The 23673-nt window shown below is 51.4% G+C and overlaps 5 protein-coding genes and 1 long non-coding RNA gene across 6 annotated transcripts; 2 read left to right on the top strand and 4 right to left on the bottom strand.

Annotated features, from left to right (window-relative positions):
* Positions 1–770: 770 nt before the first annotated feature.
* On the bottom strand, positions 771–6608 carry LOC117647289 (ubiquitin carboxyl-terminal hydrolase 16). The gene is made up of 14 exons (XM_034388995.1): positions 6428–6608; positions 5917–6011; positions 5702–5829; positions 5404–5585; positions 5194–5297; positions 4935–5104; positions 4675–4824; positions 4332–4559; positions 4004–4243; positions 3729–3918; positions 2386–3642; positions 2124–2308; positions 1938–2045; positions 771–1852 (listed from the first exon to the last, which is right to left on the bottom strand). Exons 2-14 carry the CDS (start codon positions 5990–5992, stop codon positions 1634–1636), a joined length of 3237 nt encoding a protein of 1078 aa, XP_034244886.1. The 5' UTR covers positions 5993–6011; positions 6428–6608; the 3' UTR covers positions 771–1633.
* Positions 6609–10501: 3893 nt separating this feature from the next.
* LOC117647276 (receptor-binding cancer antigen expressed on SiSo cells) lies at positions 10502–12440 on the bottom strand. Its single transcript, XM_034388979.1, has 5 exons — positions 12196–12440; positions 11644–11828; positions 11389–11568; positions 11202–11312; positions 10502–11127 (listed from the first exon to the last, which is right to left on the bottom strand). The coding sequence occupies exons 2-5, from the start codon at positions 11812–11814 to the stop codon at positions 10933–10935; spliced, it is 657 nt and encodes a 218-aa protein (XP_034244870.1). The 5' UTR covers positions 11815–11828; positions 12196–12440; the 3' UTR covers positions 10502–10932.
* Positions 12441–12653: 213 nt separating this feature from the next.
* Positions 12654–13818, bottom strand: LOC117647280 (U1 small nuclear ribonucleoprotein C). Its single transcript, XM_034388982.1, has one exon. The coding sequence runs from the start codon at positions 13563–13565 to the stop codon at positions 12993–12995; it is 573 nt and encodes a 190-aa protein (XP_034244873.1). The 5' UTR covers positions 13566–13818; the 3' UTR covers positions 12654–12992.
* A 213-nt stretch (positions 13819–14031) lies between these two features.
* Positions 14032–15445, top strand: LOC117647281 (ER membrane protein complex subunit 4). Its single transcript, XM_034388983.1, has 4 exons — positions 14032–14201; positions 14351–14495; positions 14628–14745; positions 14823–15445. The coding sequence occupies exons 1-4, from the start codon at positions 14143–14145 to the stop codon at positions 15017–15019; spliced, it is 519 nt and encodes a 172-aa protein (XP_034244874.1). The 5' UTR covers positions 14032–14142; the 3' UTR covers positions 15020–15445.
* LOC117647290 lies at positions 15418–16526 on the bottom strand. Its single transcript, XR_004587829.1, has 3 exons — positions 16367–16526; positions 16115–16168; positions 15418–16005 (listed from the first exon to the last, which is right to left on the bottom strand). It is a non-coding gene; the product is annotated as an uncharacterized LOC117647290 (long non-coding RNA).
* A 3513-nt stretch (positions 16527–20039) lies between these two features.
* LOC117647480 (DNA-directed RNA polymerase II subunit RPB1-like) lies at positions 20040–21462 on the top strand. The gene is made up of 2 exons (XM_034389236.1): positions 20040–20080; positions 20145–21462. The coding sequence occupies exons 1-2, from the start codon at positions 20040–20042 to the stop codon at positions 21460–21462; spliced, it is 1359 nt and encodes a 452-aa protein (XP_034245127.1).
* The last annotated feature ends 2211 nt before the right edge of the window (positions 21463–23673 follow it).

Below are 23673 nucleotides of genomic sequence, written 5' to 3'. Positions count from 1 at the left end.
CAGGGCGGCGGGGCGGCAGGGCAGGGGTGACTTTCTGGCAGGCCAGGACCCAGGAGTTTGTCCGGTATGCGGGTCTGGCGGGGGAGGGGGCAACAGAGGGGAAGTCAGACGAATGTATACTATCAGTGGTGGCAGCGGCACCGGTGATACTCCCTTGCGCGAGGGACTTTTCCAGTGCTCTCGGCGCGTGGAGTATCGACGAGGTCATTCCTAGTCCACCCGGCCGGCTCGTGCTCGTGCCCTTCGCGAGGCAAACTCCGCCTCCACGAGCAATCTCGCGATGGACACGGACGCTCGCAGCGCCGTGGACGCCAAAGGCGGCCAAAGGCGCCAAGGCCCGCCCGATTTTGATTTTCCCGCCTGTTTGTTCTCGAGAGAAGTTCCACCGGCATCGCAAAGCGTGCAAAAGCGCGCAGAGGGCTGGCAAGGCGGAGCAAGGCGCAGCAAGGCGCGGAGGGCTGCCGCTTGTTTCCAAACTTGGAGAGGTCCCGGAGTTCAAAAACCGTCCTTTGTGAATCTGGGCCGGCTATGAAAAATTAAGCGTGCGGCACGGAGGCACTTTAACGTTAACGGTGCGCCGCGTTGCCGCGGGAGGGTCGTGAGGGGGCGGGGGGGGGTAAAGGCTCTTTAGAGAAAGGGGGTGTTCGTCGAGTCAACCATGAACACGATGTCACGATGAAACCACGGTTTGGCAACATCTAAACGCCCCGAGGTATGCGATCCCTCTCCCCTCTCCCTAGGATCCTCCTTGGGCAAATAAAGAAAAGAACTCTTGTGACATTTTATTTATTTTCATTCCAACAAAGAAAATGTGAATGAATAAAAAGTACAAAATCAATAGGAATAGCAGGATGCATTCATAGGTTTCTAAGCAAGACATGCCAAATAAGGTACAGTATATTTTATAAGATTAAAAACATTCCCAAAATCACACAACAGGAAACAGAAATCAGCACAGGGTTGCTTGACTAGATCCTCTAATCCATACATGACCATCTCGAACAATTCATAGGTAATCTTGAAGATAAACCAAAAACAATAAATAAATAAAAAAAAACCGAACCAAGCGAGCACAGATATGCAGATTCAAAGCACTATCACAATCTGAACAGTATTGGACAATACTTGATAAAAATCTGAAGGGAAAAAAACAACTTTCCTCATGATTGGAATGTGCCCCCAATTCATAAGGTGATTCAATAATAATAACTATTACATGCAATAATTATACAATTAAAAATGGTACAAGAGTTACAAAGAACTGCCAGAATATCACAGATATGACAACCCAGAAAATAGATTCATTACAATATTGGAAGAGACAAGGTCAGTAGATTTTGAGATACAGAACAATAAATATAAATCAGTGGCAGTTGTCATTTATTTCCTGAATCCATTTTTTAAGAAAAGCCACAAACTGTGTGTATCTTATCCACCTGAAGTTACAAAATTGGAATGAAGGTACAGTAGTAAATGTCATGTCAGAGGGTGGTCTAAATCCTTTGAGCAAATAAACTTTAGTCAGAATCTTATTAGAATCTGGAACATTAAGCCTTTTAGTCTTTGCTATTAAGTCTTCATTCACTTTTTTTTAGACAGCAAGAGAGTATGTGTATTCACCTCACACCAGGTTTCACATCACTCTTTCATAGAACAGTAAGTAGGCCTGAATTTTTAAAACTTTGGATTCTGCAATTTCAACTACTCTAGAGTCACTTATGGAGTACCACTTCTCTTCCATTTGGCTACCATTTGATAGATTATCGCTCGAATCCACTTTAGGATAGACAAACTCTCGGGCCATAGGTAGGTAGGACCACCTGGGGTCCTTTTCACCAAGGTTAGCTCGGACCTGAAATCACAATTAACAGAAGTTATTGTATGCTGACAAACAAAAAATGAAGGTGTTAATTCTTTGCAATACCAGTAAGATTTACCTTTATGTAGGCTATGTAATGACCAGTATTGAGGGATCCAGTATGTTCCACAATTCCAAACAAGGAATATTTTATTTCAGTTTGAGTATCTTGAAATGCAGGTGAATCCTGGGAAAAATGAAAACTGTTAAAACCACATATACCATAATGATGTTTAAAAAATACATGAATTAAACAGACGCTCACCCTGCATTTTGTAGAACAGAATGGTGCTATATCCAGCTCAAGAGGAAAACTAACAAAACGCTGAAGTTTCTTAAACCTGTAATTTTCCATCATGAAGCGTTTCAGGTGAAGAATAAGCACCGGAGGTGGGGAACTGATGAGGAACATTTTAGTAGAATTTTTATAAACTGTTTTCCCCTCCGCACCTAAAACATTTGAAAAAATGTAACATTAAAGAACAGAATCCAAGCTGTTGTGACAGGTAAATTGAGCAGTAACATACCTTTATTTTGGCGTAGAGTACAAGCATCGCATCCAACTTTATTATTGCCAGTCATCAGCTCTACAGATGTGAATTGATTGAGACAGGAAATCACAGAACATTCACCTTCCTCAGTCTGTTGCCTTGATGCTAGAGTTTTACACCAGTCAATTTTATTGTCTACTGTATCTCCAGAGGCAGACCGCTGCGTAGGTCTATCAGTAACAACTAGATTTGTCTTGCACTTGGATGGTTTAGCCTCTTCTAAAAATTCTCCTTTCAAATGATTATTTCTCTCATTATTATTACAAATCACATCTTCGACTGGGTCTGCAGGTTTCTGTCCTTCGTACCATTCATCGATTTTCCTCCTAGTTTCATCGGCATCCGCCACACTCTTCTTGGAGTCTATTTCATCGCAGTCATTGTTGCCACTCTCGTCCCCCTCTTCGTTCACCACTCTGCTGGAGTTGAGACACAAGGACAGCAGTCTGTTCTCCAGCTCGGGCGTGAAGTCCGGCGCGACTCCGCTGCCGCTCTCGAAGTCCCCGCCGACGCCCGAGCGGCGAGTGTCACCCGGGAAGAAGCCTCGCCGGGAGACAGGCCTGTCCCGGTCGCACGGCTGGACGGGCTGGACGGGGGAGATGTGGATGGAGCCCTCCCCGCTCTCCGGGATCGTGATCCTCAGCTCCTCGTCCGGGGTGAAGCAGCGCGGCTGGGGCTGCCCGCCGTGCTGGAGGCCGTGCTGGAGGCCGTGCTGGAGGCCGTGCTCCAGGCCGTGCTCCAGGCCGTGCTCCAGGCCGTGCTCCAGGCCGTGCTCCAGGCCGTGCTCCAGGCCGTGCTCCGGGGTGTGGAAGGAGGACCAGCCCTCGGTGGGCGCCGCCACGGCGGCTTGCAGTGCAGCGGGCGAGGGCGAGGTCGGCCCCCCGGAGGACACCGGCGCGGTGGGCGACTCGGCCTCGGCCACGCAGGGCGACGGCGACGCCGAGGCGGTCGGGGACGGCGAGCCGGAGGCCGTGAGCGAGGCCGACACGCCGGGGGAGGCCGGGGCGGCGGCTGGGCCGAACATCGGCTCCTGCTCGGGGCCCGCGGCAACCCCGGAGTCCTCCACGGCCTCCTCCGCGGCCTCGGCGCCGGCAGCCCCGATGGACGGACTCGTGCCGTCCGACTCGCCGGTGTTCTGCTTGTCCGAGCTGTAGCCGGACTCCACCACCTCCTTCGTGTTCTCCGTGGCATCCTGCTCCGCGTTGTCCTCGACGTCAGCATCGCTTTCTTCAGCTGGTTCAAAAAAGAGGAGGGGTCATGTCAAGTTGACTGCGACAACAAATAAAGCACAAACTGAACAAGCCTGGGGTTCATCTTACCAGACTCTGGTCCGTCAGAGCCCTTGGCAGGTTCCTCAGCAATGGTGACGCATCCGTCCATCTTCTCTCTCCGCTTCTGCTTTTGCGCCTTCTTTTCCATCTTTTGTCGTTTTCTTATCTGGTATTTAGTAAGACCCTCATCTCCAGCAAATGTTTCAACTGGCTCCTTCTTCCGCATGGGTGGCAAGGGCTAAAACATCAGAGAAAGGCATTGATAAAGAAAGTGCCCTTTGACTAAATGGTAATGAACACACATATGGAGATTTATGGCTTACTTTGTCTTCCATAACAGGTAGGCTCAAATCAAGAAAGCTTTCGAAGCGGATAGAATGGTGTTTGCAATCTTGGCATTCAACTATGCTCACTAGCTGCCCTTTAAAAATTCCTTCCACACCCAAGGTAAGATCTTGAAGTTGCTGACCATACAACTTCATTCTCTTTTTCAAATCAGATGCAACCTCATCATTTTTGCGCCTTAAAAGGCCATGTTGTTCCAGAATCACACGCTGAAAGCGCTGAAATAATTTTGTTGAAAAGTTGTTAAGGAATTATCTTTTAATGAAAATGCTTAGAAAATTTTGAGATGAAATATATGGACCATACCTTAAGGTCATCAGATCGCACACCTTCCAGAAGATGGCGTAGAAGTTCATGAGCATCATGTTGATCATTTCCTCGAAACTGAGGGAAAGCATCCTGTACTTGCTTGAGTAACTTTTGAGGTCTCAAGGTGTCTGCATGCAAATCAGGGTGCCTCATTTCTAACAAAGTTGATAAGAGAGCACCACTCAGTGGACCAGACTCCCCCAGTGACCCATGGACTGAAGGGGCCTGCAATAAAAGATTCAGAATCAATTAGAAAAAGAGGAAGACGAGGGATTAATTTAATTAACATGTATTTTGAAAAATTAAGATTCATGCTTGTTTGAATGTTTATGACATCTACCTCAAAGTCTTCTGGCTTTGTATTTCCGGGTAGGGTGAAGACCTCACCGCTACAAGTCAATCTCTCCAAAACCTTTGTCAAGTACGGAGTTACACTTAGACACTGAAGTACTGAATTGTAAAAGCAAGTGTTTCCCAAATTCATTAGACCCTGTAAATAGAAAGAATAAAAGGCATTAAAATTTTGAGTCAAGTCAAAAACTTACAATATACTTAAAATGAAAACATGACGAAGAAAGATAAAAGCAGGTGTGAACTCACTCTAACTTTACTTGGCTTTGCCAAATCTTTGTTGGTGATGGAAATTTTCCTAGCTTGAGAATGAAATTGAGTTGACTTTTGATTCACACTGGTATCATCCTTATCTGAAGAAGGGACTACTGACATAGTCAAGGATGATTGGCTCTGAGCCATGTCCTCTGATACAACAGCTGATAAAATGAAACAATTACAATTTTATTATTTTGAGTGCAATTTTGAGAACTCCAAACAGATCACAGAAACTTCCTCTACAACTTACGCATGGATTTTGAAGCTGACTGCATATGTCGGCGTATATATTCTACACACTCCTGAAGTTTTTTCGTTGAGTTCATAGCCATCTTTTGCTCACAAGAATAGCACCTAGCAAACATAAAATCATGTGATTGTAATCAAGATACTCTTAACAAAGAGGAAGGGCTCTATATGTCAGATCTATGAATGAAGTAAATTCTAAGCAAATACGCACCATACAATCCATGTCTCAATGTCCACAACCAAATCATGTTTGTCTGATCGGGGGGTTTTATAATGTGCAATAGCATGCTTTAGCTGGCCCCGCCCGCAACCTATGTGCGCACATGTCAAACACATCCAGTAAGTCCAATTTTCATCTGTCACCTCTTCCTCATTACTTGAAGAAACGTCGGGCTGCAAGGTGAAGGTAATTTTTTAAGATTGGTGCACTTATACTGGATACATGTTTCAGCAGCAATATTAGAGGATACAATTATAACGGAAGTTTAAGTCACATAGTCAATACTAACCACTATATTGGCTTGTTTCGTCTTCTTGGCACATGCATCACAAGTAGTCCGATTGCCGCATTTGAGTTTCTTCTTTACTGCACCTAGTTGGACTGCTTTGGCTATGTGCTTGCAAGCACTTGAAGGAGCTAAAAATGGCAAAAAGAGATAAACACGTTGAAACAATGCTATAGAATTTTTAAGACAAAAGCATTATCTATTGAAACTTAGATTACCTGTGGAGGCTGCATTTGTGTCCCCAGAATCAGATGAATCATTGGGGTCCTGTTGACGGTTATTTTTCTTGGCCATGGTGTTAGAAGTTTCTTTTCTAGTAACAAAGACAGAAGAACTGTTTAAAAATACAAATTTTCATGAGTTACACAGAACATGAGAACAGGTTACTTTGTTTTGGTGGCATTGTTATTATTTTGGTAGCAAGAAATCAGATACAAGGAAATAAATAGTTACAAGGGCAAATACTGCCAGACACAATGAATGGAATAAAAGTGATGAGTTGCAGTTAGAAACAAAGGGAGTCATTGAATATTTTAAGAATCAGGGAGCAACTGTCAAAAATCGCAAATTACTGTAAAAACCGAGTTGATATCGAAAAAAATCACATTGGCCTATGGCGTTTATATTAGTGCTTCTTGTTTCAAAAATTAAATGAAAGAAACCACCGTATGCTGATAGGTTATAGTCATGAACACATGCGAACACAGGCAAGAATAAAAACGAACAAACCTTTCTGACAAGAAGCTGATAGAAAGACGCGAAGGGACTTGTCAAATTGGAGAGCTAATGAAACGTTGAACGCCACAAGCTGTGGAACTACCGTGTGTTTTCAACTATAAACCAGCTGCAATTACAGTCATCTGCTGCGCTGCCTGGCTGTCTGGCTGTCTGTCTGCAGCTGTCTGGCTGTCTACCTTCGATACTATCGCTGGCACCGATATATCGATCGACGTTTCCGCAAGGCGCCTGATTTGAAATTTGAAGCAGGGCGCGTTTAGCGCTGAGCACGTGCCCTGGTAACATTCCCAGTTCGCCTCGGATTTTGATTTTGTCTCCAAAACAAGACGTCGTTTTGATGTCCCCAGCCACGGCCTGGCCATCTGTGAAGAGCACTACACGGCAACAACCAGACGCCAGTCCTGCAGTCAGGTTGCCGCGGAGACCACGAGCACTGCCGCGCTCTGGGAGCTCGCCCTCGCCTAGAAGACCGCCACGATGACGGGTCTCTCCGCGGACCTCCTCACAGGCCCCTGCTTCGAGTTCTCGAGGAAGGTCTCCTTCCCCGGCGTGGTCCGCCCGTCCGCCATTCCAGGCAAGTGCAAATCAAATACCCGATCAGTGGCGCACAGTGGGCCAGAAGACCGGCGCAGGCGGACAAAGCTCTAGACGCGTTTTGAGCTCCAGAGTCGGTAAACAGGACTCGAACCGAACGTGTGACCCCACCAATGGATTCCTCGTTCGGAGAGCAATCCATTGGTGTGGTCACACATTCGGTTCGAGTCCCATTTAGCGACTCCGGAGCTCAAAACGTGTCCGGGGTTTTGACCGTTTTGACCGCCTCCACCGGTCTTCTGGCCCACTGTGCGGCGTGGGTCTCGCACACGCGCTCACTCACTCTGACGCACTAGGCGTCCCTTTCCGCACGTGGGCCTACACTGAGGAGCGCGCCGAGCGCAGCGATGTGCACGCCGCGTGGCAGGCCCTGGTGCCCGCGCTGTCGCCCAGGGACCGGCAGGACGTCCTGGAGGCCGTCGTCGAGGACGCCCTCGCCTTCAGGTCCGCGGTAAGCTCGCCGACGAACGCGGCACGCGGCCGTGCCGATGTTGACCATCGTTGTGAGTGTTTCGGGCGCGCAGGAGGTGGACGCGTCGGCGGAGCCGCGCTTGGAGGCCGCGGTGGCCCTGGCGGAGGCGCGGCTCGACGCCCTCCAGGACCGGCTGGAGCGGCGGCTGGAGGAGAACTGGGCGACCCGCAGCCGCGGCACCGCGCGCCGCCTCGACGCCCTGCAGCGCGACAAGGAGAGAAGTAGGGTGGTGCTGGGTTGGGCCGTGCATGCGGTGGCGACCTTGGCGGTGACGGCCTCGTCGTCCAGGACTGCGCAAGCTGAAGGGCTGCCGGGCCGCCAAGGCCAGCGCCACCTGCCCCAAGATTCGGAGTCGCCGCACCCGGCCGAGCTTCAGCAGTGGCGTGCCGCTGTGCGCGCCGCGCGTGCAGGAGCTGTGGAACCCCTCGCTGGCGCAGACGGGCCGCGTGCTGCCCGAGGGCGGCGTCCGCCTGTGCGACTACCTCACCAAGTGGGGCGAGGACAACCTCCGCGACGTGCACGCCCTCTTCAAGGCCATGAGGCTCAAGTCCGCCCAGGAGGCGGCCGCCTTCGTGCCGCTCACCCGGCGGCGAGCGCGCGTCGCCGTCGCCCAGCCGGTTGGTGCTGGTGGTTGTGGTGGTGGCGGTTCCCAAGGACCAGTCCTGACGCCCTCGTCGACCCCTGCCTCCAGCTCGGCGTCGACACCCGCCACCTCTTCTCCCGCGCCCCCGAGGAAGTGATGCTGCGCGCTGCCGTGCTGCTGCAGGCGTCGCTGCGCGGCCGCGCGGCGCAGACGCACTTGTGGGAGGAGCTGGGTCGCTACCGCGACGTGGTGCAGGAGGTGATGGGGCCGCTGGGGCCGGACGACGGGCTGGGGCAGGGCGCGGGGCCGGAGGCCAGGCCGCGCACGCCCCAGCTGCACGACGACGCCAAGGACGAGGTGCGAGAGCGCGAAGGTAGAGTAGGGAATCGGTCTACGCCACTGCAAGCCACGCCTTTCTCTCCCCCACCCCCAGCCGCTCCCCACGCTGTTCTCCCACCTGGACCCCGACGTGGTGAACCTGGCCGACATCCTCGAGGTCATCACCGAGAAGATGATGCAGCTCCGCGTGGACCCCTCCGGCGTCCAGCTGGCCGAACCCACCGCCCCCGCCGGCAGCGCCTCGCGACTCTCCGCGGCGTCCAAGAAGAGCCGAGGCCGGCGCTCCGGCAGCGAGGTGGGAGCGGTGGCCCCAGGACAGCCCTCCCCGTAGGGCAAAGCGCCGCCACTTTCTAGGCCTACTCGGCCAACGCCTCCACGGCGGCGGCCTTCTTGTTTTATCCCGTCGACATTGGCCACCCGGCAAGGAATCAAACTGAAAACAAAAAGCGCGAGTGTGTTTCGGCTTCCCAACGCGAGCTAAACGGACCTGTTGCCAAGGGCGAGCACGGCGAGCACCACGCAGGCCGCCGTCCTGGACGCGACCCAGCGGCCGCCGCCACCAACGCGCCCCAGGACGCCGTCCAGCAGTGTGACGAAGACGCGCGGAGGAGCAGGCAGGACCTCGACCGACGGCCGCGGGAACTTGAAAAAGAGCTAGAGAATGGCTTGAGCGAACAGACTGGAGGGCAGGAAGGACAGGGGAGAAGGTTAGATGGACAGGGCGCAGGGCTGGAAGGACAGAACTTACGGTCGGAAGGAAAGGGTACCGAGGTTGCTACACAGGACGTAGGACGGGAAGGGCAAGGATTAGCCGGGCAGAGCATAGGGCTCGAACAGTTGAGCGGGCAGCAGGAAGAAATGGAGGGAGGCTTGGCTGGACAGCAGGAAGGGCTGGAGGGAGGCTTGGCTGGACAGCAGGAAGGGCTGGAGGGAGGCTTGGCTGGACAGCAGGAAGGGCTGGAGGGAGGCTTGGCTGGACAGCAGGAAGGGCTGGAGGGAGGCGTGGCTGGACAGCAGGAAGGGCTGGAGGGAGGCTTGGCTGGACAGCACGACGTAGGGCCGGACGAGGGCGACATGGATGAGGCGCTCCGGGAGGAGCATTTGCTGTCGCCGGGCGACATCTGCTTCCCGCACAACCTGGCGGACGTCGCGGTGGAGCTGGCCGTGGACTCGGGGTGCCAGACCCCGACCACCCCGACGCAGCAGCAGCACGGCGCGGCAGGTAACACCGGCTTCTCAAGTGGAGCAACCGAAGCGCCTGCCGTGCGGAGGATAGGCTGTCCGCGCGACCCATGCATGCGCCGGGTGGCCTACCCCTCGTTTGACAGGGGCTAGAGCCCTACACCCCCTTCGGGATAGTGCAGAGCGCCGCGCGCCGCTTGCAGGGCCAGCGGGCCTGGAGGGCCTCGGGGGCGTGCAGGCTGCGTCCGGGACGGGGAGCGTTGCCGCCACTGCTGCAGCAGTCGAGGGCGGCTCGGCGGCGGTGGAGGAACTGCACGCCGCGGCGGCGGCAGGAGCCACCCACGGGTACGCCTTCAACTACGCCTTCCACTACCAGCAGACTCATTCCGAGAGTCGTTTTCGTCGCTCTGTCTCTCTCGCACCTATAAGGGACGTCCCATGAGTGCGAGAGAGACAGAGCGACGAGACCGACTACTGGTCAGCCTCTCGGGTTGCCGTTCTCAACTCGCACTCCGTTTCAAAGCGGCTTCGTGGGGCCCCTGGACGCCACGCGCACGGAGACCGATCGGGACTCGCCACGCCCCAAGGCCCCCAAGGCTTGCGGGGTGTACGACGCACCGGACCCCGACGGCGACGCTGCTCCGACTACAGCAGCAGAAACCACCCGCCGGTACGACTGCGCCTCCCACTTGGAACTGCCCCCCTTTCGGTCACCGTTTTCCCTCCTTGCACCCATGCACTCCACTGTAGCGACGCCGAGCCCGACGGCACCGACCTGGACCCGGAGCAGAGGCGCCCAAAGGCCTGCGGGGTGTTCGGCAGAGAGGCGCCAGACGACGAGGTGCGCGAAGAGTGACGAGCAGGTATCAATAAAAACATTCACGTCAACAAACAATTCTCCTTTTTCTAAAATGACAATATAATTCATGTTTATGGTAGGTGTGAGATGCTCTTTAAATTCAAAAAGCAAATCAATCATTGTCTTTTGACACACAATGTAAATCTAGTATGTATATATATTTATGTAAATATAACTTGAGCATAGCCAAACTCACACAAGCTAAAGACATTCACAGTTGAGCGATCAGTAGCATCGCAGTTAATATTAATGTTTTCAAACATTCGTTTTCTTGATCAAAATACACAGAGATCCTACACTTCTAAACATATCACGTAGCTTACCATAAAATAAACAATGATTAAAACTGCGTATCTTGCAGATAAAATATCATCACAAAAAGACCCACAAAATGAGGGGAGACAACAAAAATAAACATTTAAAAAAAATGTCTTTCTTCAGAAGAGATGCCTGAACTAAGTTTAATTTTAACTGATACGAGCACCAAGAGGAACAGCCCGCCCATGCCTTTCCATGCGCCGCTGCTGCTGTTCCAGGAGTCTTCTTTCACGTTCTTGCCTTCGATTTTCACGGACTAAGGCATCCACAGTCTCATCGCCATCAAGTTGAGAGTCGTCATCCCAGCCAGGATTTTCCACCCATTCTCCTAACTCACCACCAGCCTGCAAACAACTTTGAGACTTAGAGGAAATTCATTTTACTAGCACAAAATAATAAATTTGCCCATAACACTTACCTCAACATGACCAATCTGCACACCAAGCGATAAGCTTGGCTGATTACTTTCTCTTTGTTTACGGCTATTCACAAATATTTTTTTCTGCTTTGTTATTGTGGGTGTCATATCCTGAAAGGAAAAGAAAATTCAGTAATACAAGAGATTACAATGCACAGAACAAGGTACCAAATGGGCCAAGACTTGCCTGGAAGTAATTGGCCTCTGGTTCCACAGTTTCCTCTGATGTCCGACGAGCCAGAGCCATAGTTTGTTGTCGGTATAACTCTATGTGCTCTTGAATGTCACAAGGTTTTTTCTGGTCTTGGTATGTAAGCACACATTCCGGTTCATTAGTGTTGTCCCACTGGGCCCAGGTGTCTTCAACCTAAAAGAACCATACAAAAAATAATGAAGGGATGAAACTTTATCACGATCGTCTCAGCTAAAAACTGATACAAACCATGGCTGGGGATGATGATGGAATCACTCCAACTCCAGTCAGCATAACATGTTCGCCTGAATCCCGTCTTCTTCTGCTAAAGCAACAGAGTGCTCTTTTGAAGTAGCCAATCAAATGGAAGAAGAGTAACTTAATACGGGTAAGGATAAATGTAAAGATTGGAATTTCCATTGTAGAAGTCACAGCTGAGAACATAAACAGAAAAAAATATTAGATTAATTTCATTAATTCTGCGTTAATTTAGCAAAACCTTCTGAGAACAACTAGCCTACAATTTGTCATGGTCTGAGTAGCTTGCCAGATTTAAAAATGGTAAATTAGAGGTTTGTGTCAATTTAGTTAAATTTATTGATGCAACGGTCCACAGCTGATCCCTGGTCAGATATGTACTGCGTGATTTGATGTTTATTAACAGAAACCGGCCCATATGAAGTCGAAACATAATGAGCCAAAAGAAACAGAGGAGAAACCTCTCACAAATGGGGTAGAAGTCAAGGCCCAGGGCACCAAAAGTGGACAAACGGACCCGATTAAACGAGATCGCAATCGTACCTGCATTTGTAGGGACGGTGCTGCAGCTGCCATCCTTCAGTGGATTTCCCCCGTTTCCCAAACACTGGGAAAGAGAGATACTGATCTGAATACTGGAGTTTGGATCGATGGAGGAGTCTTTCAGGTTGAGAAAATAAGGTTTGTTTGGGGTTCACGTCCAGCTCGTCGGCTGACGACAAGAAGTTGACAAGTCCAGCTAACCTCACCCTCGCCTCGGTCAGCCGACGAAACAGCAGCCTGCTGCTCCCGGCAAGGCGGCCATTTTGGAGACTGCTGACCAATCACGTATCAGCTCGTGCCAATGGCGCGCACTTCGAAATTTTTTAAATGCCAAGCCGCCTAGTATTTGTTTGTGGATCCTTTGACACTTTGGCCCTGAGTGCCTTGGGTAATGCGATGGCAGTGCTTTCTAATGTGTTGGTTTAAATTCTGCTGAGGAGATAAAAAAAGGAAACAAGTGCATATAAAAAGAGATCTGTTTATTGTCTACTACTTTACAATATGTACAAGTATAAAGAATTGAAAATTTTATTCAAACAATTTCAAGAATAAGGAAAGTTCTTAGATTAAAAATGAAGAGAACAAAATATAATTTTATCCCAGCCATGCAAAACACATTCTGATCTCCTTTCAGACCAACATCAGCAACACACGATTAACTCATATTCAAACCAAGATCAAAGTCCAACAATTGACAATCGTAACACAAACACACAGTCCATAAAAGAAGTTCATGACGACTTGGTTTCATCCAGTACTCCTTGAGGGGCATCTGATGTAAGCAGAAGGAGGTCCGGTTACTTCTTGATCTGCGGTCCCATTGGTCCAGCGATGATGGGCGGTGCTCTCATTGGTCCCATGGGCCCCATCGGTCCCATCATGTGTCCCATAGGCCCCATCATGGGTCCCATTGGTCCCATGGGCGGCCGCATCATAGGGCCCTGAGGCCCCATCATGGGACCCTGCGGGCCCATCATCGGGCCCATGGGCCCCATGGGGTGCATGCCGGGGTGCATCATGCCCGGGGGGCCGCCAGGGTGCCCCGGTGGGGGCGCGCCGGGAGGGCCAGGCCGCGGGGGTCCGTGCGGGGGTCCATGAGGTCCAGGAGGGTGAGGCCCCGGGTGCTGCAGCGAGGCTGGAGGAGGCACAGCCGCCCCCTTGCCCTGGGCGAACGGGTTGGAGGCGATCTTGCCCGCCTTGAAGGCTGCCGTGGTGGCGTCGATCAGGTTCTGGGCCTGCTCCTCCATCCACTTCTGGTAGTAGTACTTGACATTGTCCTTGTGCTTGCGGCCCTGGCAGTGGGTCTTGCGCACGGACGGGGAGTCGTGCGTCAGGTAGGTGTCACAGTAATCACAGTAGTACTTTGGCATTGTGGACTGTGAAGGTGAGGTTAGGTCGGCACCCGGCGCGACCGCTGGCGGCGCTCGCACACTGTGGACAGGCCGCTGGATGGCCGACGGCGGGCGTGGAGTGGACGGACTACGACTGGGGGCACTTGCAGCACTTCCAAAATCGGATCCAGCGCCCCAAACTGCCAAAATGTTGTGGAACGCACGGACGACGCAAACCAAAAGACAACAACACGCACAAATTCTACCACTGGGGATGAAAAAGTTAGTCGCCAATCGTACCACACTTTGAACAAAACGTGAGACGACATCATAAAAGAATACGATGTAAAAAAGCGCTTGGAACTAATTTTTACGTCGTCCTTTTTTTTAAAGAAAAATGATTTTCTCATCACAAATTAAATTTTTGACGAACGAAATTAAGTTGCAGCTACCTTTTGGATCGTTTGGTTGGTAGCGGGCTGCAATTTCTCATGTCAATGTGAATGTGCGTTTATGCAGACGACAAAGACGGAAGACGGCTGCGCTGTGACTGACGTTTCAATAATTTTTGATTATTTATTTCCTGAGTGACCGACACTTAGTGAACTGAATCAAAATGTCGTCGAATCGCATAAGTGCGAAAAAATACAAGTGGGGGTTGGATTTTCCCGTCAGGTGGGCTTTTACCGTCAATATTTCGGGTGTATTTGCAAGTGTAGCTGCTCTCTGAGCAACAGCTAACCTAACAGCAGGGGATTTATTTGTATTCGAATGTATTTTGTGTCATTACTAACAGTTCGATTTATTTATCTTTTCGTTTCTAGAAAAACCGGAAATCAAGATGTTCTCTCTCCACCTGGCTTCAACCCATCGGTTAGTCAATCTAGTGTTGAAACATCGAAGGAGAATGACCCATCCCATTTAATCATAAAGAAGGCATGGGACCTTGCTCTAGCCCCATTGAAACAGGTGAGTAAAGGTTCCAACTATGCATTCAGCAGTTAGTTCAAGATTATATCGAGTTTTATTTCATTAGTGTCCATTGTCAATTGCTTTTGGGCGTATTACGATCCTGCCCTCATTATTGTGTTCTTTGCCCAGGTTCCAATGAATTTATTCATAATGTACATGGCGGGGAACTCCATCTCTATTTTTCCTATAATGATGGTTGGCATGTTGCTAGTCCGTCCAATTAAAGCCCTCTTCACTCTACAGAGCAGTAAGTAAACCGGACATTGCAATATCCATTCAATCTAAAGATGGCGTACAATTGATGTAATGTTTCTTTCTTCGCAGCCTTTAAAATGATAGAAGGCCACCACGCATTCATGCAGAAATTTGTGTACTTCCTTGGCAACATTGTTGGTATGCTCTTGGCCTTATATAAATGTCAATCAATGGGATTGTTACCTTCTCACTCATCGGATTGGTTGGCGTTCATTGACCCTCCAGTAAGACTAGAATATTCGGGTGGTGGCATGTCTCTCATCTAATGTAGTGGAATATAACAGCTTTACTCTAATTATAAGGGAATTTTCATTTTGTTTTCATCTTGCATACTGTTCCTTCAATTGTCCTGTCATCTATTTTATACATTTCAATTTTGTTGTCAAATTAATGTGAAACTTGTAATTTAGAGGGTTAACTCTGATTGGCATGAACTGCTGGAAAGGCCTGTCAAACCTGTGTGCTGTTTCTTTTAATGGAGTTGTCAGTCTCGTAAGCATTCCAGACCATATCACCTGCTTTTGGTAATTACATTCTAGATGGTGGGTAAAATGTAAATTTTTGAGTTGTTTAAATGTTTGATTGGCTATGCATACTCCTTAGTACATAGCTACATAGTGGAAGTTTATAAGGTGGTGAAAAAATTGACTGAATCAATCCATTGTTCTGAATAAAACCAAAAATCTGACTGATATATTTACATTTAAACAAGATTCTTGGTACAGATTAAACAATTCTTACATGTTTTCTTGCACTCCCTGTAGACATGTGTTTTAAATTTATACTAAATTAAAGAAGCATTAAATGGCAAGATAAAAAAACCTGTAGTTTGACTATTATTTTTTACAAGTGAAATAACCAAAGAGAGCAAAAAAGGTACAACATTTTGACACTAATTCTGACCTATAATCCACAGGCATTTGAACTGATTAAGGCAACATAAGTACTAATCTTTACAATCACAGCCACTCCTACAAAGCAAACGAATCACTTACAGTCGATTAGAATGTGATTCGTGCGCACAATACATTAAGAACATCATGACATTGAACCACTTGGACAGTTGGATCCAAGAAGTTAACAGACCCTTTCTTGAAAAGAAAACGCTAAATAAAATCGTCATTGAAATCAAGAGAAAATAAAAAATTGATTTGGGTGAATAAAATAGGATATGAATTTATTCTTTTCTATGGCTGTCTGCAAAGTCCTTGATTCTTTGAAGTAGCTTTTCAGGTTCATCTACTTTGGGCACCTGCAATGTGAGGAACAATAATGATAACACTGGTGATAACATATTGATGAGGGATAAAATGTTAAGTGTCAAACAATATCAAAGAAATGACAATGCAGGCAAAACTTACGTCATAAGTTTGTGCAAGGTAAAGGCCTGTGTAGACCCCCACAAAATAGGTCAGCTGTTGAGAAAGTTTAAATAAAATTAGGAATGACAACCAAGTACAAGCTAGCCCAAGAGCCTCGGAGAGAAAAACATTCATCAGCAAGATAATGAAGTATTGAGAAGGAATGAAAACACCTCTGCAGCAGGATGTCACGACCAACGTAAGTCGTATTCCCATCATTACATTCTACTTTCGGAAATAATGACACTTTACCAGTCCTTTCAGCATGTTGCGGGTGCTCGAGAAAATTGGCAAAAGTAAAAATAAGGTTCAAACGTAGAAACGTTTCCGTCTGTCACAGGTGTTCTTCTGCTTGTTACAAGGTTATGTATCCCTTCCCCCTCGAAATTATGACTTATGAGAAATTACACGCCCCGTAAGGTCACTCACTTGGTGTCAATATGAGAATTTCAATGAGACACATAGGTCAGTACGTTAAGTAAAATCAAGTAAAGTACAGCGAATTGAGTACGTGTGCAACCGAAAGGAAGAATAAATAAAAGTGTGATTCACTCCAAAATCAAACGAGCTTCATGTGGGTGGATTCGAAGGCACGGGAGACAGCCATTACAGGCACAAAGGGAAGTCCCGCTGAGGGAACTAGGCAGGCACCAGACAGCGAGAGAAATGTGTGAGCGGATTTACCAGAACCCACGCCACCATATCTCTGCAGCGGGCCGCTTTGCGCAGCTGATTCGTTCCTGCTGGGTCGCGTTCTGTTTGATGACGGCTGTGGCTGTCCGAGCGCGATCAACACCTCATTGTCGCGCAGGCGATGAGAGCGACTTCTCGATTATTGTTGCGCGGAGGTGGGGTCCGTCGAACACCAAAGTTGCCGAAAAATGTCCCTTTAACTCTGTCTTCCTGCGGATCGCGGTCCGAAGTCGACCCTGGGATTATTTGGCTGTTTGCGGCCTGCCCACGCGGCACCTTGCGCGAGGCTACGCGTGCGTCGCCGTGCGTCGCCGTGCGTCGGCATGCGTCGCCCACCGCGCGGCCCTTTTTACTCAAACAAACACGCCGGGCGGCCAGCCTCGGGGGCCTCGGGGCGTGGGCGGCAGCATGGCGGCAGCGGAGAGGTCGAGTGACGAGAGTGAGGACGCCGTCGCACAGTGGGCCAGAAGACCGGTGGAGGCGGACAGAACTCTGAACGCGTTTCGAGCTCCAGAGTAGCTAAATGGGACTCGAACCGAACGTGTGACCCCACCAATGGATTGCTCTCCCAACGAGGAATCCATTGGTGGGGTCACACGTTCGGTTCGAGTCCTGTTCAGCGACTCTGGAGCTCAAAACGCGTCCACCTCGGCCCACTGTGGGTCGTGGCGGCCGTGGCGACACACGGAAAAATGAAAGTGCACGGTAAAAACGGTTCCTGGTTTTCCCAGGAACTCCCTGGAAATGGCCCATACCTTCCCCATTGGCTTCCTGGGAAAACCAGGTTCCGTTTTTTCCGTGTGTCCAAGACTGCCGCAGGAGGTTTCGTATCGCCGCTCTGTCTCTCTCGCACCCCTACGGGACGCCCCATGAGTGCGAGAGCGACAGTGGCTGCAGTGGCGCCCGGGCGACGCGAGCGCCTGCCGCGCAGCCGGCCCGTCGAGCAGGGGTGTCGTGCGGGACTGCCTACCCGCCTTCCCGCAGGCGCCTCGCCCGGCCTCGCCGCACGCAACTTGAACTTGTGCACTGCACTGCCCTTCCGAGGCGGGCGTGGCTCGCGCCCTTAGGCGTGCCTCCGGCATGGCGCGTCCGCCGCTCTATCTCTCTCGCTCCCCGACGGGACGAAGCGAGGAGGCCGCGAGTGCGACAGAGACAGCGACTCCTCGGAATGAATGAGTCTGCGGCCGAAACCGCGGCACCGCGGCACCGCGGCCCAGACACACGGCAGAACGGCACTCGCCGGTGTCGCGGTGGCGGTGCGGTCTGTCGGTCCGTCGCACAGTGGGCCAGAAGACCGGTGGAGGCGGCCAAAACTCTAGACGCGTTTTGAGCTCCAGAGTCGCTGAACAGGCCTCGAACCGAACGTGTGACCCCACCAATGGATTCCTCGTTCGGAGAGCAATCCATTGGTGGGGTCACACGTTCGGTTCGAGTCCCATTCAGCGACTCTGCAGCTCAAAACGCGCCTAGAGTTTCGGCCGCCTCCACCGGTCTTCTGGCCCACTGTCTGTCGGTCGTCCGTCGCGTCGTCGGGATCGAAGCGCCGCGGTGCGGTCCGCGTTTCGGGAAGGTAAAGGTCCGGGCACTGGAAAGGAAAAAAGAAGGAGACACGCGGGGGAAAAAAGTGAGGATGCTTTTACTGCTGCGGTCGCAGCGAGGCCTTCCGTCCGGCCTTGCAGTTTGCAGCGAGTAGTGGGCGGAGTGAGGGTCCTCGCCCAGCGCCAAGCGGCACGGGAACATGATTAATCATCAGCATCCTCAACGCGGCTCTGTTGTTGTTATTGTTGTTGTTGTTTCTGCAGTTGTTGTTGTTGATGGTACGATTGAACCTTATGCACCACCACTGCACCTCCGGGTGCACTATAGCCAAGAGTGTATACTGGCCGCTACTGTAGGTTGGCCATATTAGTTACGTTCACTCTCGCAGCAACAAAATTGAGCGTAATGCGTAGTGAGTGCTTTTCTCGTGAAAATGTCACGTTGCGTGCCAAGTTGAGCACAGGCGAAGCACGGAGGAACGTATTTGTTTCCAAGCATTCGTTTTTTGTCGGCTCGCTGCGTGGCAAAGCGATTTTCCCGTATTTTCCACACACGTGACTACGTGACGCTGATGATCGCAGCTTCAAATCCGTCACTTGTGGGTCATTGGTGTCCTTTGGAACCGAACTCGCGAACTCGACCCTATGTGTTCGGCGTGTCACAGTGGGCCAGAAGACCGGTGGAGGCGGCCAAAACCCGAGACGCGTTTTGAGCTCCAGAGTCGCTAAAAGGGACTCGAACCGAACGTGTGACCCCGCCAATGGATTGGTCTTCGAACGAGGAATCCAAAGGTGGGGTCACACGTTCGTTTCTTGTCCTTTTTAGCGACCCTGGGGCTGAAAACTCATCTAGAGTTTTGGCCACCTCCACCGGTCTTCTGGCCCACTGTGCGTGTGCGTCCACGGCCCCGGGGGCAGGCCAGGCGGGCGATGCCGCCGCGGGGCCACGCGCCCTGGGAGGGGGAGAGGGAAGGGGGAGGGGGGAGGACCCGTGTCGGAATATAAAATCGGTTGCGGCCTGGCCGATGGCAGTCGTACTTGGAATCGCAGCGACACTAGGTGAAGCAGTATGAAGTCGGTAGGACCTCCTCTTGCGTTCAGTGCACAGTGTGTTGAGTAGTGTGTTCAGTGCCGTGGCGCCAGCGGGGCAAGTCGGAAGGCTGCCCCGCCGAGCCCCGCCGGGCCCCGCTTGGCGCCAGAGTGCCATTTGCTTATCGAACTAACGAAGTGAAAAGTGCCCCGTGCTCAGTGAACAGTGTGCTGCTACATTGTGTGACGCCGCGATGATAACAAAAATCATCGATGCCGCTTTTTTTTTTCAGTGTGTGGTTGTCCTACTCCTCGCGGCTGCGGCCGCGCAAGCCGCCAAACTGCACAGGGACTATCTGCCGCCCCCGGGGGCGGCGCAGGCCGGGGGCGGAGCGGGTCTGCTGCCGCCCTACTCGCGGCCGACGATCAGCGCCGGACCCAGCACTGGCTTCGCCCCCAGCGCTGCCCCCGCCGTCCCCGCCTCCGCCCCCGAGAGTGAAAACAGCCTGGACGGCTCTTCGGGCAGCAACCCGACGGACGAGGTCGCCGCCAACAACCCCCCGAACAACATCCCCTCCAGCGGCGCCGGCACGGCCCCGGACACCACGCCGTCCAGCGGCCAGGACGCCGCAGGCGTGCAGCAGCCGACCGTGGCCATCATCAAGATGGTCAACCAGAACCCCGGCGACGGTACCTTCACTTACAGGTAGGCGAATGCGGTGAGTGGGCGGGGCAGGCGGTGCGGTGTTCTCAACCTCTGCGGTCCACAGCTACGAGGCCGAGAACGGCATCGAGTTCTCCGAGCAGGGCGAGCTCAAGGACGACGGCGCGGAGGGGCTCAACTCGGTGCGAGGCATGTACGCGTACACCGGGCCGGACGGCGTGCGCTACCAGGTGGCCTACACTGCGGACGAGAACGGCTTCCGCCCCGTCGGCGACCACCTGCCCACGCCGCCGCCCGTCCCCGCCGCCATCCAGGCCGTCATCGACAACGCGCAGTCGGAGCAGCCCCAGGACGGCGCCGAGGCCCCGGTCGACGAGGCGCATGGAGGCGCCCCCCAGGACGGTCCCAGTGGCGAGGCGGGCCCCAGCGCGCCGCAGGACAACGAGGTGACCCCGAGTCCCCAGGCCGACAAGTACTACACCACCGCGGCCTCGCCGACGTACCGGCCGCAGGGACGCCCCCAGGGGAGGCCCCAGCCTCAGGGATTCGCGCAGAACGGGTACCAGCAAGGCGGCAGGCCCGGCTACTCCCCCAGTGCGCCAGCTTTCGCCCCACAGGGCTCCACCCCGACATTCACCCCCACTGGTGCTCAGGTGAGCGCCCCGAGCGCGCCGCAGGGACCTGCACCCACGTTCGCTCCCCTGGGGCCTGCCGCCCCCACGTTCACCCCTCAGGAACCTGCCTCTACGTTCGCTCCTCAGCGACCAACATACTCTCGGCCGACTCCCACCTACAGCTCCCAGCGACCAGCTCCCTCCTTCACCTCTCAGGGACAAGCCCCGACCTACAACTCCCAAGGACAAGTCCCCACGTACACGACTTCCCAGGAACAGGAAACTACCCCGACGTACAGCCCCACTGGTGCGCAGGTGAGTGCACCTAGTTTCGCCCCCACCTCACCGCAGAGACCAGCTCCCGCCTTCAGCCCGCAAAGGCCTGCCGCTACCTTCTCTCCCCAGGAACCTTCCACGTTCAGTCCCGAAAGCCCCGCCGCCCCTGCGTTCGCTCCTCTGGGACCGGCTACCGCTTTCACTCCCCAGGGAGCCGCCCCCACCTCCCCGCCGAAGATGACCACCGCCACGTTCCTGCCCAGCGGCCCCCAGCGGCCCTTCAACGGGTACCAGCAGCAGCGACCCTCCTCCAACGGGTACCAGAGCCAGAGCAGCCAGGGCGCCCTCGCCCCAGCGCCCCAGCCCGGCCAGGAGTCCGAGGCCGGCGAGACCCCCGCCACCCCTGCCCAGGCCGCATTCCCAGACAGCACGGACCCCGAAGCCACCCCCTCCCCCACCCCCGACGCCCCGGAATTCGGGTCCAGAGTGCCCCCCGCCCAAAGCTTCTCTCCGGACTCCGGCTATCATTACTGACAAACGGACTGTGTGGAATCGACTCGAATAAAAAGCGAAATGGTACTCCACTGTCTTGTTGTTAGACCCTGCGCGGTGATCTGAAGCCCACCCGAAAAAAAAAGGCAGTCTGGTGGGAGTTGAACCCACGAGTTTAATTTCTGGCAGCGCCCGGCTGAGCTCAGCTTTCAGTGTAGTGGGAAGGGTAGCGAATAAACAATGTCAAGTGCTTGTCCTTATTTTACTACTTGACCGCGGCGTGAGCATCAGTACAGAACACAAAATTACAACCTGTGTCGCGCGGCCCGTCGAGCCGTCCACTGTAATTCGTAATTTGGGCGAGGAAGGTGCCGAAAGTTGAAAAAGAAGAAGAGAAAAATATAAATCTTTTGAGAGGAAAAATAGAATACAGACGACGTCTGTAATCGCAACACGGCTGACGGGCTCGCGCGAACACTTTGGTAAAAAGTGGGTAAAGTAAACACAACAATCATTGATTTGCGCACACAGACACACATTAGAATATCAAATATTTTATATTAAATTATTACTAATGATCAATTGCTCCAGGTGGGAATACACAAGCATTAGATGCTTGTGGGAGAAGAGACAGATCAGACAAAACAATGATCCCTAAACCCATGACATTGTCAATACAGTTCCAGGCAGACTCGAAAAATATAGCAAATTATCGATGGCCACAGATGCAACCCGACAAATCCAAAAGATGACGTAAACTTGTTACAACACGATTCGGCAACGACATCTTTTTCACTCTGTCAGACACACTAATAACAGTAGTTAATGAAAATGAAACAATTAAATTCCTCGACTCTATTGAGATTGATGCAGAGCTCTAACTTAGTAATCACCATACGTTACCATTGATTGCTTTGTGCTGATCACTTTATTGCCTTCGCCGACTCCCCGGGCCAAAATAACCATGACCATGGCCACGTCACAGTGACACGCTTGTCTGCTCGAACCCATGACCACCACGGCCTGACCATGGGTGCCTATGGCGGGGGAATAACCATGTCGGTCGCACGGTTATTTTAGTCTAGGCGTTTGGCTTTACCCGGAATAATTAGTAATTATATACAACCCGACAGAGAACGAAACAACCACACAGGGGCCTAATTCTTGGACCATCCAAAAGCTCAACTGCTAAGTAGGGTCATTCAATTCATTTGTCAACGTTTTGGCATTGCAGTCAATAACGGCATAATACAAGTAATAAAATAGCACTTATCTATTCAGGACTTGAGATAAAGCATTGCTCCTAGGAATCTCACTCCCTTGGCTTCCGTTCCCGCCGGAAGAGGTGCAGCGGAGCCTGGCCGAGCCTGGGGCAGCAGCCCCGAGGCTTCCGGTGCTCGCGCTACTCCGGCCTTTGGCAACACCCCCAAACATAACCTCACTAGCATAAAAGGCAACAACTGGCTGAAACAAGTAGCCGTGAACGTCCTCAACTGATCTCTGACTTGCGGGCATGGACCCGACTCTAACAAAATTTTGCACATCCCCCGCCATTTCGCACAAAATAACAATGAAATAGTTTTGGAATGGCGCCCTTATTCCAAGTGTGAAGCACACACTCCCTTTCAGCAGGAACACGTCCTTGCCTCGAAATCATATCATCCCATTGTATTTCTAAATATTAAACCAGTTTAAACAATGCATACACTTTATTTCAATATATAATATATATATTTATAATATCAATGCAATCCACCAGCTTTTCAGTCAATAATAATGGGAAGAAAGCCTTTGTGCGAACAACAAGTGGAAAAGAAAAGTAAACCCTCCCGCGGAAGACTTACGAATTGAGTTCAAACAAGATTTATCTTTTGACCCGAATTAAAATATTGTCTAAAACTGCTCAGAAGGCTTTAGGGAATCATCCAGACGAAGGACGTCAGGCAGTGTCCAAGGTAACTGGTTGGAACGAATGAAAACAAAAAGACTTGATCGGCTGACAGAGAGAAAGCACCAACATATCGGCCATTTTTTTCCAGTTGTATTGCTCGACGAAATAGCATCCTTTAAGTCTACTAAATTTTAATATGTGTCTAAAACGGCTGGGTGATCACGATGCTCTCCTATTTCGGAAGCAACAAAGAGTTGTCGATTGTGTGCACCCGCGGCGTACTACGCTGTTCGTGGATTATGGTATATCATACTGACATCAATTGAAACAATATTATAAGTTTTAGAGCTACAACATGCCAT

Source organism: Thrips palmi, unplaced genomic scaffold (assembly GCF_012932325.1).
Source record: "Thrips palmi isolate BJ-2018 unplaced genomic scaffold, TpBJ-2018v1 HiC_scaffold_2, whole genome shotgun sequence".
Classification (NCBI taxonomy): Eukaryota; Metazoa; Arthropoda; class Insecta; order Thysanoptera; family Thripidae; genus Thrips; species Thrips palmi.
The sequence above is the reverse complement of the archived record's forward strand: the minus strand, read 5'-3'. Positions and strand labels throughout refer to the sequence as shown.

Coding starts and splice junctions, on each gene's coding strand:
- LOC117647480 (XM_034389236.1), top strand. CDS start 20,040: ATGGTCAACCAGAACCCCGGCGACGGTACCTTCACTTACAG. Junction 20,081..20,144: donor GACGGTACCTTCACTTACAG/GTAGGCGAATGC, acceptor TGCGGTCCACAG/CTACGAGGCCGAGAACGGCA.
- LOC117647289 (XM_034388995.1), bottom strand. CDS start 5,992: ATGGCCAAGAAAAATAACCGTCAACAGGACCCCAATGATTCATCTGAT. Junction 4,244..4,331: donor TGCGATCTGATGACCTTAAG/GTATGGTCCATA, acceptor AAATTATTTCAG/CGCTTTCAGCGTGTGATTCT. Junction 3,919..4,003: donor TACCTGTTATGGAAGACAAA/GTAAGCCATAAA, acceptor CTGATGTTTTAG/CCCTTGCCACCCATGCGGAA.
- LOC117647281 (XM_034388983.1), top strand. CDS start 14,143: ATGTCGTCGAATCGCATAAGTGCGAAAAAATACAAGTGGGGGTTGGAT. Junction 14,202..14,350: donor GGGTTGGATTTTCCCGTCAG/GTGGGCTTTTAC, acceptor TTTCGTTTCTAG/AAAAACCGGAAATCAAGATG. Junction 14,746..14,822: donor CCTCTTCACTCTACAGAGCA/GTAAGTAAACCG, acceptor CTTTCTTCGCAG/CCTTTAAAATGATAGAAGGC.
- LOC117647276 (XM_034388979.1), bottom strand. CDS start 11,814: ATGGAAATTCCAATCTTTACATTTATCCTTACCCGTATTAAGTTACTC. Junction 11,313..11,388: donor CAGAGGCCAATTACTTCCAG/GCAAGTCTTGGC, acceptor TTTTCCTTTCAG/GATATGACACCCACAATAAC. Junction 11,128..11,201: donor TGCAGATTGGTCATGTTGAG/GTAAGTGTTATG, acceptor AGTTGTTTGCAG/GCTGGTGGTGAGTTAGGAGA.
- LOC117647280 (XM_034388982.1), bottom strand. CDS start 13,565: ATGCCAAAGTACTACTGTGATTACTGTGACACCTACCTGACGCACGAC.